Genomic DNA, 14,012 nt, shown 5'->3' on the forward strand with positions numbered 1-14,012 from the left:
TCATGGGCCCTGGGAACTGAGGACTGCGTGGTACAGAGGAACGGGTTAGCATTCCTCTTTTCTGTCCAGGGCTGGGCCCGAGTCAGCTTTTGGAAAAGCAGGTTGGAGGGCCCTTTCCACTGTCCTGTCCCTCTCTGGCAATCTGATATTCTTCTTTATTCCTTATCCTTATCCTCAGGGACCCCATGCCAACTTAGCCACCTGCCACCCCCGACCACGCCCCCCCCACCCCATGGCTGTCTGTCTCCATGTCGTACTCCATCTCTAAAACTACTTACGCTTCCTTTCTCCTCTCAATAAACACTTTCTCTGAAAATAGCTGATCTCAACTAGAAGCTAGCATGAACATGTGGAAATGATCATGATAAGGTGTAAATGACTGCCTTCTGACAAATTAAGCTTATATGACATAATATGACACACATATGAAAGATATAGATATGCCTAAGCATTTTTTCCTTTTTTTAAATTAAAGATTTTATTTATTTGAGAGAGAGAGAGAGAGAAAGAGAAAGAGAGAGCATGACAGGGGAAGAAGCAGACTCCCCATGGAGCTGGGAGCCCAATGCGGGACTCGATCCCGGGGACTCTGGAATCATGACCTGAGCTGAAGGCAGTCACTTAACCAACTGAGGCACCCAGGCACTCTGCATAAGCACTTTCATTGTATATAATCTTTTTCCTTTTCTTTAAATGAAAATGTTCATTAAATCGAATGAATTCGGGGAGGGCCTGAGTGGCTCAATGGGTTAAGCGGCCAGCTCTTGGTTTTGGCTCAGGTCATGGTCTCAGGGTCCTCGTACTGAGCCCTGTGTTGCACTCCGGGCTCAGCAGGGAGTCTGCTCAAGAATTCTCCCTTTCCCTCTGACCCTCCCCCAGGTCATGCTTGCTCTCTCTAAAATAAATTAATAAATCTTAAAAAAAAATCGAATGAATTGGAGAAATATAAACAAAATCAAAAAGAGAAATTTAAGACTAAGGGGATTTCTCCAGAAATTTCTCCAGAAAGAATGACTGACTGGGAGATTCTGCCCAGGAAGTCGGATTCGGGAATCAGCTTAAGTTAGTAATGCTTTTCATCTCTCCCTCTACTTCTGCACCCCAGGATTCTGTCAGTGCGCTAATTTTTTTTTTTTTTTAGACATTAACTATCAAACTAGGGGCAAGGCCTCTGATCAGAGCAGAATGGAGGCAGAAGCAGCCAAATCATTAAATGCCTACCTATAAAAAACCAAATATACGAAAAAGATACACTGCGGTTTTATTGCAGTCTCCTCTGACCAGTGGTTTTGCTGACAAAAGGACATACCATAGGACTCATTCAATTACAAAGCTTCCTAGTACTTATAAAGTATGATTGGGTTTCCAAAAAAGGTCAGCAAATACAAAGGAGAAAAGTCTTTTTTAGATGAAAGATATTAAATGTATACATATACATGTATTCCTCAGGTTATTAATTTGTTTCCAAAAGCAAAATACATATTGGTGCCTCAGAATGTAATATGTAGGGAAGCCATGAATAATCAAATTCTTGGGAAGACTTCCTATGTGTCAAGAAGAAAAGTCTGGAAATCTTAAGACTGGGTGTGACATTTCCAAAAGCAAAACAAGTATTGGTGCCTTAGAATGTAATAAGTATGGAAGCCATGAATAATCAAATTCTTGGGGAAAATTTTTATGTATCAAGAAGAAAAGTCTGGAAATCTTAAGACTGGGTGTGACTGGGCTTACCCATGCAAATAGAAGGGGTGTGTAAATGGTTAGCATATATGTCAATCAGCTATGTTTCTATCTTGCTATCCCTCTCCTTTACCATGCCTTTGTAGGTGTTCAGTTGTTTATTTTTCTAACCATTTCCAGGAAAAGGCACATGAGACTTGTCATGTCCAGAGGGAGGTGGGGAATGGAGTAGAGAGTGGTTACATTAACTGCTCGGCTCAGAAAGCAGAAGTTTGTTCTGGAAACTTAAGGGGAAAAAAAATTAAGGAGGATTAATGTCCGGATTCCCCAAATATATTCTAGTTGATCTGGCCTCTAGGTTTTGTAGTGCATGTATTCTAACTATTCATTCAACACTGATCTGTTCTCAGTGCAAACCCAGGTAGCAGCTCAGCTGCCTGCAGAGAAGGAAAAGCCCTCTGTGTGGTTGTTAGTCTCCTGACGGGAATGAGTCAAGCCACGTTCTGCTGCCTCACCTCGCCAGAAGCCTCCCAGACTTTTCATTTCCTCTTTTCATTTCATTTTAAAGTTGCAGAAAATATTTTTCAGTGGAAATCAGTTTTCCTAATGATTCATATACAAAGAACCAGGGAGACAGCTGGGCCGGAGGAAGCCAGACCCTTCCAGCCCTCGCCCCTACCTGCTGCGTCTGCTGTCTCTGGATGGCTCTCACTTTGGGAACGGGGCTCTCCCTGGAGGAGGAGGACTGCTGCCGGGACCGGCTCCCGTTCTGCACAGGTTCGGCCACCAGTGCCGCAGACGCCACCGACATGCTCCCCGTGCTCCGTAAAGAAGCGCTGTGTGGCAGGGATGGCGGGGCTTTGGCTCGGGCACCTAACCCAGCCTGGTCCATCTTCCGGATGTGGGCCTGCCCGGTGCTGTTCTGCCGCGGCAGAGCAAGAGGGACGTGCCTGTCCGGCACAGTGTGCCGCCTGGAGAAGTCCTCGCTCTGGGTGCTGCGTTTGGTGAAATCTTCCATGCTGCTATTGCTGGGCCCGCTGAGTTTGAAGTCCTCGCTGTTGCTTTGGCTTCTGGAACTGGCAGTGCTTAGATTCTCCAAACTGGAATCCACAGAGGCCTTTGGCATTGCTGGAATTGGGTTATTGAGGTGATAGACAGGGTTCTGGAAGGACAAGGGCTGGAGGCTGCCTGGCTGGTTCAGGGCTGGGTGCAGGGGCCTTCTCACTTGGGGGGCGCTCTGGGGGGTGCTCTGGGTCTCCCGCAGTTGTTTGATGCTGGCCACCTGCGTGATGGAAAGCTGGCTTCCCGTCAGGCGCACAGGCACATCAAGCATGACAGACGCGTGCTCCACCTGAGCGGCGTGAGGGTCCTGGAGGTCCATGAGGGAGATGCTCCGGCCATTAGGAAGGCTGCTTTCCTTTTCATCCTTTTCAGAGTAAGTCATGCTCTGGGAGGACGCCTGCTGAACCAGCAATAATGTCTTCCCTCTGAAATAGCTATCTGTGTTGTCCTGGCTTGGAGATTTGAGTTTATGCAAATCACTGTGGAAAAAGAGGGCCCTTAATTACTCTTGAGGCAAATTCAAAACAGTTTTAAGATTTCTCAACCCAAGGCATAAGAACATTCCTGAAGGCTCACAGACCCAATGTGGAGACTTATGTTGGTTTCTAAACTCAGATTTCATTGTTATAATTCTTAAAAAATCCAATATTTCAGGGCACCTGGGTGGCTCAGTGGGTTAAAGCCTCTGCCTTCAGCTCAGGTCATGATCTCAGGGTCCTGGGATGAAGCCCTGCATCGGGCTCTCTGCTCAACGGGAAGCTGCTTCCCCCTCTCTCTCTGCCTGCCTCTCTGCCTGCTGGTGATCTCTGTCTGTCAAATAAATGAATAAAATCTTAAAAAAAAAATGTCCAACATTTGTAGTTTCTCTCCAAAGGTGGAGAATAACACTGTGTATACCACTCCATCATTGTTTTTGATTTGTAGCAGAATTCCAGTCATTTCCTACTTAGGGTTTACACCCTCCAGAGCTATTCCAATTAAGAGTTACTTGGTTCTGTCTAAACCTTCAAGAGAAGGGAACAGTGCTGTGTGTACAATCAAAAGGGTCCCTGCTAAAGGCCCAAGTCTCCCCAGTCCAGAAAAGAGAGTCAGTCTAAGTATCAACATTGTATCTATCCAGCTGACACAGTCAAAATGATGTTAACAGAGGTTCTCTAGATTTTTGAGTGCTATAATACATGAAAATATAAATGTCATAGAGCCCTTAATCTTCCATTAAGCTGGACCTAGGTTTTTTTTTTTTTTTAATGTTTGTTGATTATATTATAACTCTACAATATCATCGTGGAGTCATTCTAGAAAATAAGTATTCTAAATCTTGTGTATTATTATGAAAAACAACTGGATTTATCTCAGGTCATATGATTCTTTCCAATTAATCATGACTTTCAGGTTGTAAATTCAACAAGTAAGTCAAACAGATTTCTGCCAAATCTTGAAGTATTATCTCTCTCTGAGACAACAGTTTCAAGTCTCATACCTGTCAGTGGGGTCTTCAAATATTTTCTGCAGCCCAGAGGAGAGGCTTCCACTGACATTCGGACTGGAGTTATGCTCAGTGAAGCGCCTCAGTTGCTGTTGTATTGGCGTAGGATTAGTCAGAGACTTGGTAATATCAGCAAGAACTCGAGGGAGAGGTCCCAACTTTGCCACGGTCGCCTGTAGGAAGGAATTTTCACCCTAATTGGATAATAAGCATTGCGACATCCAACAAGGATTGTTTTGGGGACAGCGATGCCCATTGATGGAGGGGTGTAGGTTGGAGGGAAGGGTAGGTGTTTGCATATGGGAGTGGCAGGTTCATAATGCATTGTTATGGAGCAGCAGAACCATGGCGTCGAGATGAATGGAGGCGAAACAAGGTGCAGCAGACATCGAGGAAAGAAAGGAAATAGAAATTAGGATTATGCAAATAAAAATTAAAAGACATGCTCAAAACAACCAAACTATTGCCATTCCAACTAAAATAGGCATGCAAAGCAAACTAAATCTTTGGGAGGCTAGTAGGTCAAGGTGGGGGGTGGGTAGGGGAAGAACCAAACACCTTCTGACCAAAGGACTTCAAGACCAGAGGATTGGCTAGTGTGATGAAACTTCCAAAGAAAAGGCTTCATGTGAGAAAAGAAATGCATGCCAACATACAAGAAGGTGTTGCATTCAGGGGTCCATAGCACTGTAGGGCACACAGCTGATACTGCCATCCACTGTCCCATTTATTTACTTTTGGGAACTCAGACCTATTGTCAACTGGGTTTGCGGCCGCATGACAATATTTTTTTAAGCAGCAAAATCAGGTAAACTCTCTCTATGGGATATGTCTAAGATTTACTCCCGGTTCCCAGGACCAAACACAGATTAAAAAGGAGAAGGCATGTTGACATAGCAAAGCCTGTTAAGAAAAAGGCCGTGACCCTACATCAGCTAGGCCTATTTCACGAGATTACTATTCCCGCATCCCACTGATGCGGTTATTCGACAAAGATTCGCTTTTTAGTATTGGCTTGATCCATCTCAATCATTTTTTTCTTTGGGGAATTCTTATTCTCATGGAGTCTTACGGGACTCCTCAACTCTCAGGCAGCTTTACCCGGCTGCCTCTTGGTCTCCTGTGTCTTCTCCACAACTGAGACTCTGACTCTGCTCAGATGGGTCGAGTCGCTGCTCAAACGCCACTCAAAGACTAGCCTTTACTTGCTCAACTTTCTTGAGCCACGATTCATATTCAAGGAATTGCCCTCAGCACAGCTGCAACCCAAAGTCTAGCTAGCATTTCTACAAGTGAAGAGGGGGTCCTCAAGAATACAAAACAGTTTACTATTTACAAATGGTAGAACAACATACCATTTACATTGCCTCAGGAAATTGCTTTTTACTAATAGGTCTTACTCCCCCCATTTTTTTTTTGTTTCTCCCCCCCACTTTACTGGGGGGAGTAACCAAATTAGCAACATTTAACAACACTGTTAAGGATAATAGGAAAATGGAGGGAAACAAAAACATTCTTATCACAAAAAAATAACTTTGTCTTCTGAAGTTATTCTAACATACCACCACACCTATTTATGAAGTACCTGTAGCAAATAAAACATCAATAAATAATTATTGTGATAAACCTAGCTCAAGTCTAAGACTACTTTCCATTACAAACTCTATTTTTTTTTTGAAAAATTCCAGAAGGAAGAAAATGATTGGCATGGCATATATTTAGTTATTAATATAATATATAATAAAGTTCTTATATACTCAGAAAATAAATGATTAATAGTATTTTCTCTTTTTAAAATTCGTATCTGTAGAGAAAGAAAACATCAGAATTTTCAGATCCCATGTAACCCAGTAGTACTAATAGTTATATCGAACTTGCATAATAAAAAAAAAGTCTCATGAGTGAAACAAATTAAACATGATAACCTCAGTATTTTTCTAAGTCCACACTTCTGTTAGAATTATTATACGAGGTTTCATCATCTTATCCTGCTATACATGAATAAATATGCATTTAGCAATGTTTATGTTGGTTTCTAGGCAAGTTTTTAGACATGTTATATATAATGTGCTATACATTAATTATTTATAGAAATATACACCCCATTAATTCAAATAATTACTTAAAATATATGTTAATAATTTCATGGCCTTCTAGAATTTCTTGGTTTGTAGGACACATTATTTACTCAGAACTGGTAACTACTTATTCCCAGACTTCTAGCGCAAAAAGGTTGCTTTCAACTAGCAGAAAGCACGAATGCTGTCACTCTGTAGATACCCTTTAGAATTTAGGTACGTTAAAGTTCTCTAACTCCCAGCTCCCATTATGCTTCCAACCTACTTTACCTTATCAAGTTGGGAAACTACTTCCCACAGTAAGGAATGCAAAACTGAAAGCTCTCGGCCCAGATCAATGTAACCATCAAAGCCTGGGGTGTTTGAGATGGTGTCTGGATTAGAGATCTCCAAAAGAAAGCGCTTCATTCCACCCCATTCATGCTCTAAAAAATCATTCATGAACGCCATGTATTCTTCTTTGTTACCAAATCTGAGGTAGAGGGAGAGAAAATGGGAAAGGACATGTTTGAGATGTGTTTGAGTTGACTTTACACTGAACTTTAAATTATTTTTTTAATTTAATTTTTTAAATTTAAGTTCAATTAGCCAACATAGAGTACCTCATTAGTTTCAGATGTAGTGTTCACGATTCATCAGTTGCATATAACACCCAGTGCTCATCTCATCATGTGCCCAGTTTTTTATCTTTATGTTGGGGAGGTAAGTGACTAATTTATACTCTTTAAGTGCTAAATGCTAAAATATACTTTCTTAATACTGATGTAAAACTCAAACACTTTGCATAGCTTTCTATTCTCTGTTGGCTAAAGCTAAATCTCTCTTTTTTTGGTTATTTAAAGCTCTCTGTAAATAACCTTCATTTGCCTACCAAATGCTCATTAGTATAAACCTTCAATATTGCTAGCTTCTTCAGAGTCTCCCAAATATATACCACTTCTCCAGGACTTTGCTCATGCTATTTATTTTCGCTACAGAAGAACTTCTCTTCTTTGTCTATCTAAAGTCTAGGCATTTTCAGGACCTTGCTTAAGCCCAGAAAACTTCTTCCAAAATAAACTAGAAATAATTTTTATCAGAATTAACACAAATATGGGTAAATAGGTCTATTTCTGTGTTGGCTCTTAAATAGGGTACACAAAGTTCAAGTAGTGTACTTCTAGAAGTCATTACTTATACTAAAAAGTCACTATTTATGATAGAGAACAATCTGTCTCACTGAAGTTCTAATTTTTTCTTCAATACACTGCAAATACAGAATCTTCTCTTTTTAGAAACAATGATAAGCAGCAAGAAAAAGGTGTGAGTGGACACGCTCTGTCACCCAAACGTTTCCGCTGTTTATAATTTGAGTGCATTTCCTCCCCAATGGTTTCCTAACTTCCTTTCAAAAAATTTTAAATCTATAGAAAAGCTGAAAGACTATATAACAAACAACCATATGCATTCGTCTATATTAACCAACTGATAACATTGTGCCAAGTTTGCTTTCACTTTCTCTCTCTACACACACTTTTTTTTTTTTTTTTGGCTGAACCATTTTAAACTAAGTTGCAGACATAAACTCTAAATACATTAGTGCCCATTTCTCCAGAATAAGGAATAGCTCTTACATAAACCAATGCCATTATCACACTAGAACTTTTAAAAATCATTATCCACAAATCATCTTATATATAGCCCACATTTAATTGTCCCCAAAATGACTTTTATAGATTTTTTTCTAATTCAGATCCAAGTAAGATTCGAGCATCCAGTGTTTTTAAATATAGAACAGTCCCTTTCCATCTTTTCAATTTTTCATGACATTGACTTTTTCCGAAGGGCCCAGGTCAATTGTCTTAGATAATGTAAACACTGAGTTTGTCAGATGGTTTTTATACTTGGGTCTTTGTTTTAACATATTTCTGGAATAACAGCATATACATTTTCTAGTATCCTTTTTCATTTCTGCTGAAGTTAATAGCACTTTTCATTGAGTACAATTATATCTTCATCATTTACCATATTACTGGATATATCTACTGAATGTACATACCACGGGCTATTTAACCACTCCTTTAAAATGAATAATTAAGCCGTTTCCTTCTTTTTTCCTTATTTTTAATAACACCACAATGAAAATCTTGTACAATGAGTAATGAAGCTCCCCACTCCCATCCAAATTTTAGGTGTCACGTATATTTTAAAACAATGTTTTTAAAAAAGTGCTTCAGGTAGTGACACCTACTTGGCAAAGTTAGCCAGGTTCTGAATGACCTTGGCAATCAGAGTCAGGGTGCGAGATGTGCGGTCATCAGGATACTCCTGCATAAGGTTGAAGAGACTGGGGGACATGATGGCGGGGCACAGGAAACGGAGAAACAATGAGGCACTGATGAGCCGCTCACTGATGTCCTGCTTGCCGCGGGTCAGGCACTGCTGCTTCCATGATGCAAACACTTCTTTCAACTCACGAGGGAAAACACTGGGGAAGGAAAAAGATCAAACCTCTAAATATGAAAGTAGCATAATGCAAGAAAACACAAGTGATCCCATTCTGGCCCAGCACGCCTCTGCTCTAGAGACAGGCTAAGACGAGAGCTTAGTAGAGAGAATTCTGCCTGATTCATAGCTTACAGTTGGTGGAAAATTGACCAAAGTCCAGATGGAGCCTGTAAACCCAAAGCTACAAAACTCAGGGATTAGTGTAAATTTAGTTTTGCAAAGTGGGAAAATGGCATGAGGCTCCTGACTAAACCATCTGGTTTAACAGAGCATACCATAATCTCTCTAAAGAGTGTTCAGCAAAACTCTTCCAAAATCTCACCAATCGCTGGGGCTGGAGCAATGCAAAGATCATTAACACAACTGTTTAACACTAATAAATATTTTAGAAAGCCACTCAAATACTTTTGGTATTAGAGGATGTGGTGCTAATACTCTGGGGAAATACTGTATTTATGCAGGTACTGCTGCTTACAGTGGGGATTTGGATTTTAGAGAGGGGACTCCATCAGGGAAACCTTCCATCTTCCCCCAAGCCCTTCCTTTGGCTAGGAAAGGCTACCGTTAGCACTGCGATGACTTCCGCATGGAGGGCGCTGAGCTCCACGAGCAGGGGCTAACTCGAGGACACCTGCTCACCAGTAGGAGTTGATGATCTTGCAGAAAGCCAGCTCACAGCACATCTTCAGGTTGCTCTGATGGTCTATCAGTTCGCTCGAGGAACACTTGCTGGGATCTACTTCACAGTTCTCATCGGACTCGTACAAAGCTTTGATGAACTCCCCTGTTTGAAGAGAGAAGATGACAAGTAGAACAACTATGAAGAGTGTCCTCCTGAACAGAATAAAAGGATTCTGGATTTCTGTCCTTAACGTAGAATGGGAATTTCTTTCCGAGAAATTGGAGGGCATGTGCCCTCACATGGAGGGCACAAAGGATTGTTACTGCTTTAGAACCCAAGGGTTACTGCCTCCTCAGGTTTATTTTCCTCATTCTGGAAGTGGAAAAACTGCAGTAAGTAACATCACCATCATGGTATTTATAAATATAAGAATGATACTACTTTAAACAACGATATGACTTTAAATCTATTCTCTAAAACCATGAATATATTTTATTAGCAGGAACTCATTATTTGTTACAAGGCCCTTCTACCAGGGTGAATAATGTTATTTTAGAAGAAAAAAGAACCCAAGCTTGATTGAACAGCCAACCTAAGTGTTTAGTGCTAAAGCTGGTGCCAAACACAGATTCGAGTAACGGTCTCTAGACTTACCTCTTGTGAAGGGGACAGACCTTCATCAGAGCACAAAATTGTAGCAGAACATTTCTTCATATAATGTTTGTCCAAAGAAATTTAGTTTAGAAGCACTGTTCATATACTCCCTCCTCTAGAGAGATACGCCCATATTCCCTAAAAGAACAAATCCTTACCTTCCCTGTTCATCCTCCACTATTCACTATACCTTATGTATGTTCTAGTGTTCCATGTCTCACGCTGTGAGGGATTATCTGTTCACATGTCTGTCCCACGGTCACGTCTCTGGGATAAGTACCCTTGGGGGTCAGAGGTCAGCTTCAACTCATGCTTGAATTTCCAGCCTATCAAATAGCTCCCAAAGCACTGAAGATGCTCGATATTTACCAAAGATGATTGTATGTATTCTTAGGTTTTTAGAGGTCTTAATGACAGAGGAGTGGATTTTGCAACGATCCCTTCAAATCTGCTTTTATCTCTCAAGGTTCAGCCTAGTTCTTCTCTTTCTTTTTTTAAGATTTTATTTATTGAATTGACAGAGAGATAGCACAAGAAGGAAGAGCAACAGGCAGAGGGAGGGAGAAGCAGGCTCTCCGTGAGCAGGGAGCCCAATGTGGGGCTCGATTCTTGGACTCTGGGATCATGACCTGAGCCGAAGGCAGATGCTTAACTGACTGAGCCACCCAGGTGCCCAAAATGGCAACTTTGAAATAAATTTTCTCTGAAATTCTTCAGGCAGCCTGGAAACAGTATCTATTTTTTTTTTGCCCAAAGTGTATGAAATATAACTAAACTTTAATTATACTGAGGGTTCAGCTGTCCTTATTAATTTTTTGGTTTACTGAGATTTCACTGTGAAGCCTTTTTATAGAATAATTATTATAAAATCTTTCTCAATTGTAGTATTAGAGGCTCCTGTCACAGTAAGTACAGTTTCATATGAAAATAACTGAATTTTTCTCAGGCAACTGAAAATTGTGCAGTTCTTCAGGGTTACTACTTGAAAAATCACATTACTATCTCAAACCATATAAAATCAGTCTTAATTTACACTGGCTCCAAGACTCTGTTAGTTGTTTTCAAAAGAGCGTTTCTGTCAGAAAAGTAAAATATGGGAGAAGAGACAGCTATTGAGCATCTAGGATATTAAGGCTAACTAGAAATTGGGAAGTTAAGCAGGAAGAAGACAGTAGAATCTCCATCCTGAAGCATCTTACTACTTAATTTTGTTTATGCTTTTGGAAGCAGCAGCCATTTTCACTACCCCAGTCTCCGCTCTTGGGTTACAAATATGATAACAGAGATCTATGTGGGGTTATTTGAGTTTCTTCTCATGGTCACTGAATTTTCATGTCTCATTTAGCCCATCAGCTATTTAGTTATTCTCTCTCATACCATAGCACTTGCATCCACTTTTCACTTTGGAAATTATTTATTTGGAAATCTTGTGTATTAGTACACTGAATGGCAGAACATAGATTTTGATTTTTAAGAAGTAGTAGTTAGTAAACACATATTTACCCCTACATCCACATAAGGCAATGCAAATCATTAAAGCAAGCCCTGAGATAATACTTTATATGACTGTAATAAGCTCTTTAGGTGAGACTATGAACCTCTCTGTAACTTTCCCAGTATCAGTGAAAATCTACTTTCACTATTCTTACAAATATACATTATATCTTAAACTAAAGCACATGACTTAGAGAAGAGAATATGAAGCTAGGAAGAAGGAAGAGAAAAAATTTACTTCTGCAGAGTAGGGATTAATCACTGCTCCAGTGAGTCCACTTCATGTAAGCACAGCGGGCCCACTTCTTCGGCGGTCAGTCACACCACAGCCCGTCCAACCCGGCTCCTGTCCTCCTGATAGCAGTCCCAGCCGCCACCAGGGCTCTTTACGTTGCCAAATGCAGTAGTTTTTTCTTTTTAATCTCTGTCTTCCTCAATCTCTGACTTTACTGATGTTTTCGTGTCTTTCGGTGTCTAGGACTAGTTTCTTGGTTTCCTTGGTTTCCATGTGTGCATGTGTGCTTTCTCTTTGTGATCACTTCCTGTTCCCCCTCTTCCTTCCGTCTGTATCATAAACCTAGGATGGACTGGAAGATCTGTAGTGTCACTTATCCCTCCACATAGGTAACTCGGTCCAAAATTTCCAAGAGACACCTAGACAGATGTCTTGGAATTTCTCACCTAGAACCCCTGGGATTTCCTATTAGAACTTCAAATTGAATACCTACAAAGTGGAAATACTCACTTTTCATCTCTCAAGCCTACTACTTCTGTGTTCTTTATTTCTGTCAAGAATCGCATCATCCTTCTAGTAACTCAAGGCCCAACATCCATTGTGGTATCTGGCTCCACCGCCTGCTCTGGCTCATTCTCACAGATTGACAAGCTGCCATGTCCCATCAGCTCCACTTCTTTAATATTTCTCAGACCCCCTTTCCTCTTACTCTTGGTGATCCCATCATTCAGAGGCTCCTGATTTTTGGCCTTTCTTCTTACAATGGCTTCTTAACTGGTCTCTGTTTTCAGTCGCTTTCTTCACCAACACATGTTAATCATTTTGTTAAACTAATTCTATTGAAAATACCCTGCTCAGGACTTGCAGTGGCTCAGCAGTGATTACTGTAAAATCTGAACTCTTCAGCCTGGCATTCAAGGCTCTCAACAAATTGGTTCTCATTGTTTTTCTAATCTTTGTTGTTGCTGTTGACTTGTCTGTTTCATTTCATTTTTCAGCTAATTAATTTTATTTCATACATGTCTGGTTCTTTCATACCTTTACGTCTTTTTGTCCCTGTGATTCTTTCCCTATGCTAATTCCTACTACTTTCCTTGTCCAATATCTGTTTTTATATAACCCTTCTAATTCTTCAAGCCACACACACTGTTTATATATCTTACACGGGAAATTCCATCAGCTAGAATTAATTCTTTGGAAAAACACAGAATCTCCCTCTCTCCCTTCTTATAGGGGTACCCTTACCTTATCTCCCCATTTTATAAACTCCTTGAGAGCAAAAATCGGTCTATTCATTCAACATAACTTACTGTCTACTCTTGACCATCACATGTGACTACTGAGCACTTGAAATGGGGCTAGTGCAAACTGGAATATGTAACAAAAGTGAAACACAAACCAAATTTTAAAGAGTTTGCATGAAAAAAAGTAATGTGCCTCACTAATAATTTTTATACTGATAACTGGCTAAATAATATTTGGATATACTGGGTTAAGTATAATGTTATTAAAATTAATTTTACCTGTTTCTCTTTACCCTTTTTATACTGTGACCACCCGGGAATTTAAATTACTCACATGTGACTCATAGTATGTTTGTGTATGATGGTGCTGCTCTACATTCTGTGGGAAATACTAGGGATATAAAGATAAAAGAAATGACTATGTTCTTCAAGAAACTCAATGTCATGATGTATGTCACCCAGCACAGTGCATTACTCTAGTGGTTTTAATGCCTGAATTTCATGACCAGATCTGGAATTCCAGGTTAGTGGCCTAGTCAGCAAGAACTACTGAATGGGGAGCCCTGGGTGGCTCAGGGGGTTAAAGCCTCTGCCTTTGGCTCAGGTCATAATGCCAGGGTCCTGGAATCAAGCCCCATATCGGGCTCTCTGCTCAGTGGGGAGCCTGCTTCCCTTCCTCTCTCTCTCTGCCTGCCTCTCTGCCTACTTGTGATCTCTGTCAAGTAAATAAACAAAAAAAATCTAAAAAAAACCCCACACCAAACCAACAAACAAAATAAACCAAACTACAGACCAGGCAAAATTCTAGCTACATGATAACAAATGTTAACGCTTTCAAGGTTTAGGTAATATAGTTATATCGTAACGTAAATCATCAATACTTTGGGGGAAACAGGTACCCTCAGATCTAGTAGTGACATCCACTTATATTGTGTGTCTTAGTGTCAGGAACTTAGGGCCCCGGGGGTAG

At 40.5% G+C, this 14,012-nt stretch overlaps 1 protein-coding gene across 8 annotated transcripts in view; it reads right to left on the minus strand.

Annotated features, from left to right (window-relative positions):
* RASAL2 (RAS protein activator like 2) overlaps window positions 1–14,012 on the minus strand; it is a 357,312-nt gene that overhangs the window by 15,730 nt on the left and 327,570 nt on the right. For 6 of the 8 annotated variants that reach the window (XM_044267339.1, XM_044267338.1, XM_044267345.1 and 3 more), the window contains 5 exons: window positions 9,433–9,577; window positions 8,537–8,773; window positions 6,577–6,778; window positions 4,223–4,422; window positions 2,360–3,221 (listed from right to left, as the gene is read on the minus strand). In XM_044267339.1, the coding sequence (XP_044123274.1) occupies window positions 2,360–3,221; window positions 4,223–4,422; window positions 6,577–6,778; window positions 8,537–8,773; window positions 9,433–9,577 (1,646 nt within the window). The remainder of the gene's footprint in view (window positions 1–2,359; window positions 3,222–4,222; window positions 4,423–6,576; window positions 6,779–8,536; window positions 8,774–9,432; window positions 9,578–14,012) is intronic. The other 2 variants (XM_044267341.1, XM_044267340.1) reach the window with 1 other exon arrangement.

Source organism: Neovison vison, chromosome 10 (genome assembly GCF_020171115.1).
Source record: "Neovison vison isolate M4711 chromosome 10, ASM_NN_V1, whole genome shotgun sequence".
NCBI lineage: Eukaryota > Metazoa > Chordata > Mammalia > Carnivora > Mustelidae > Neogale > Neogale vison.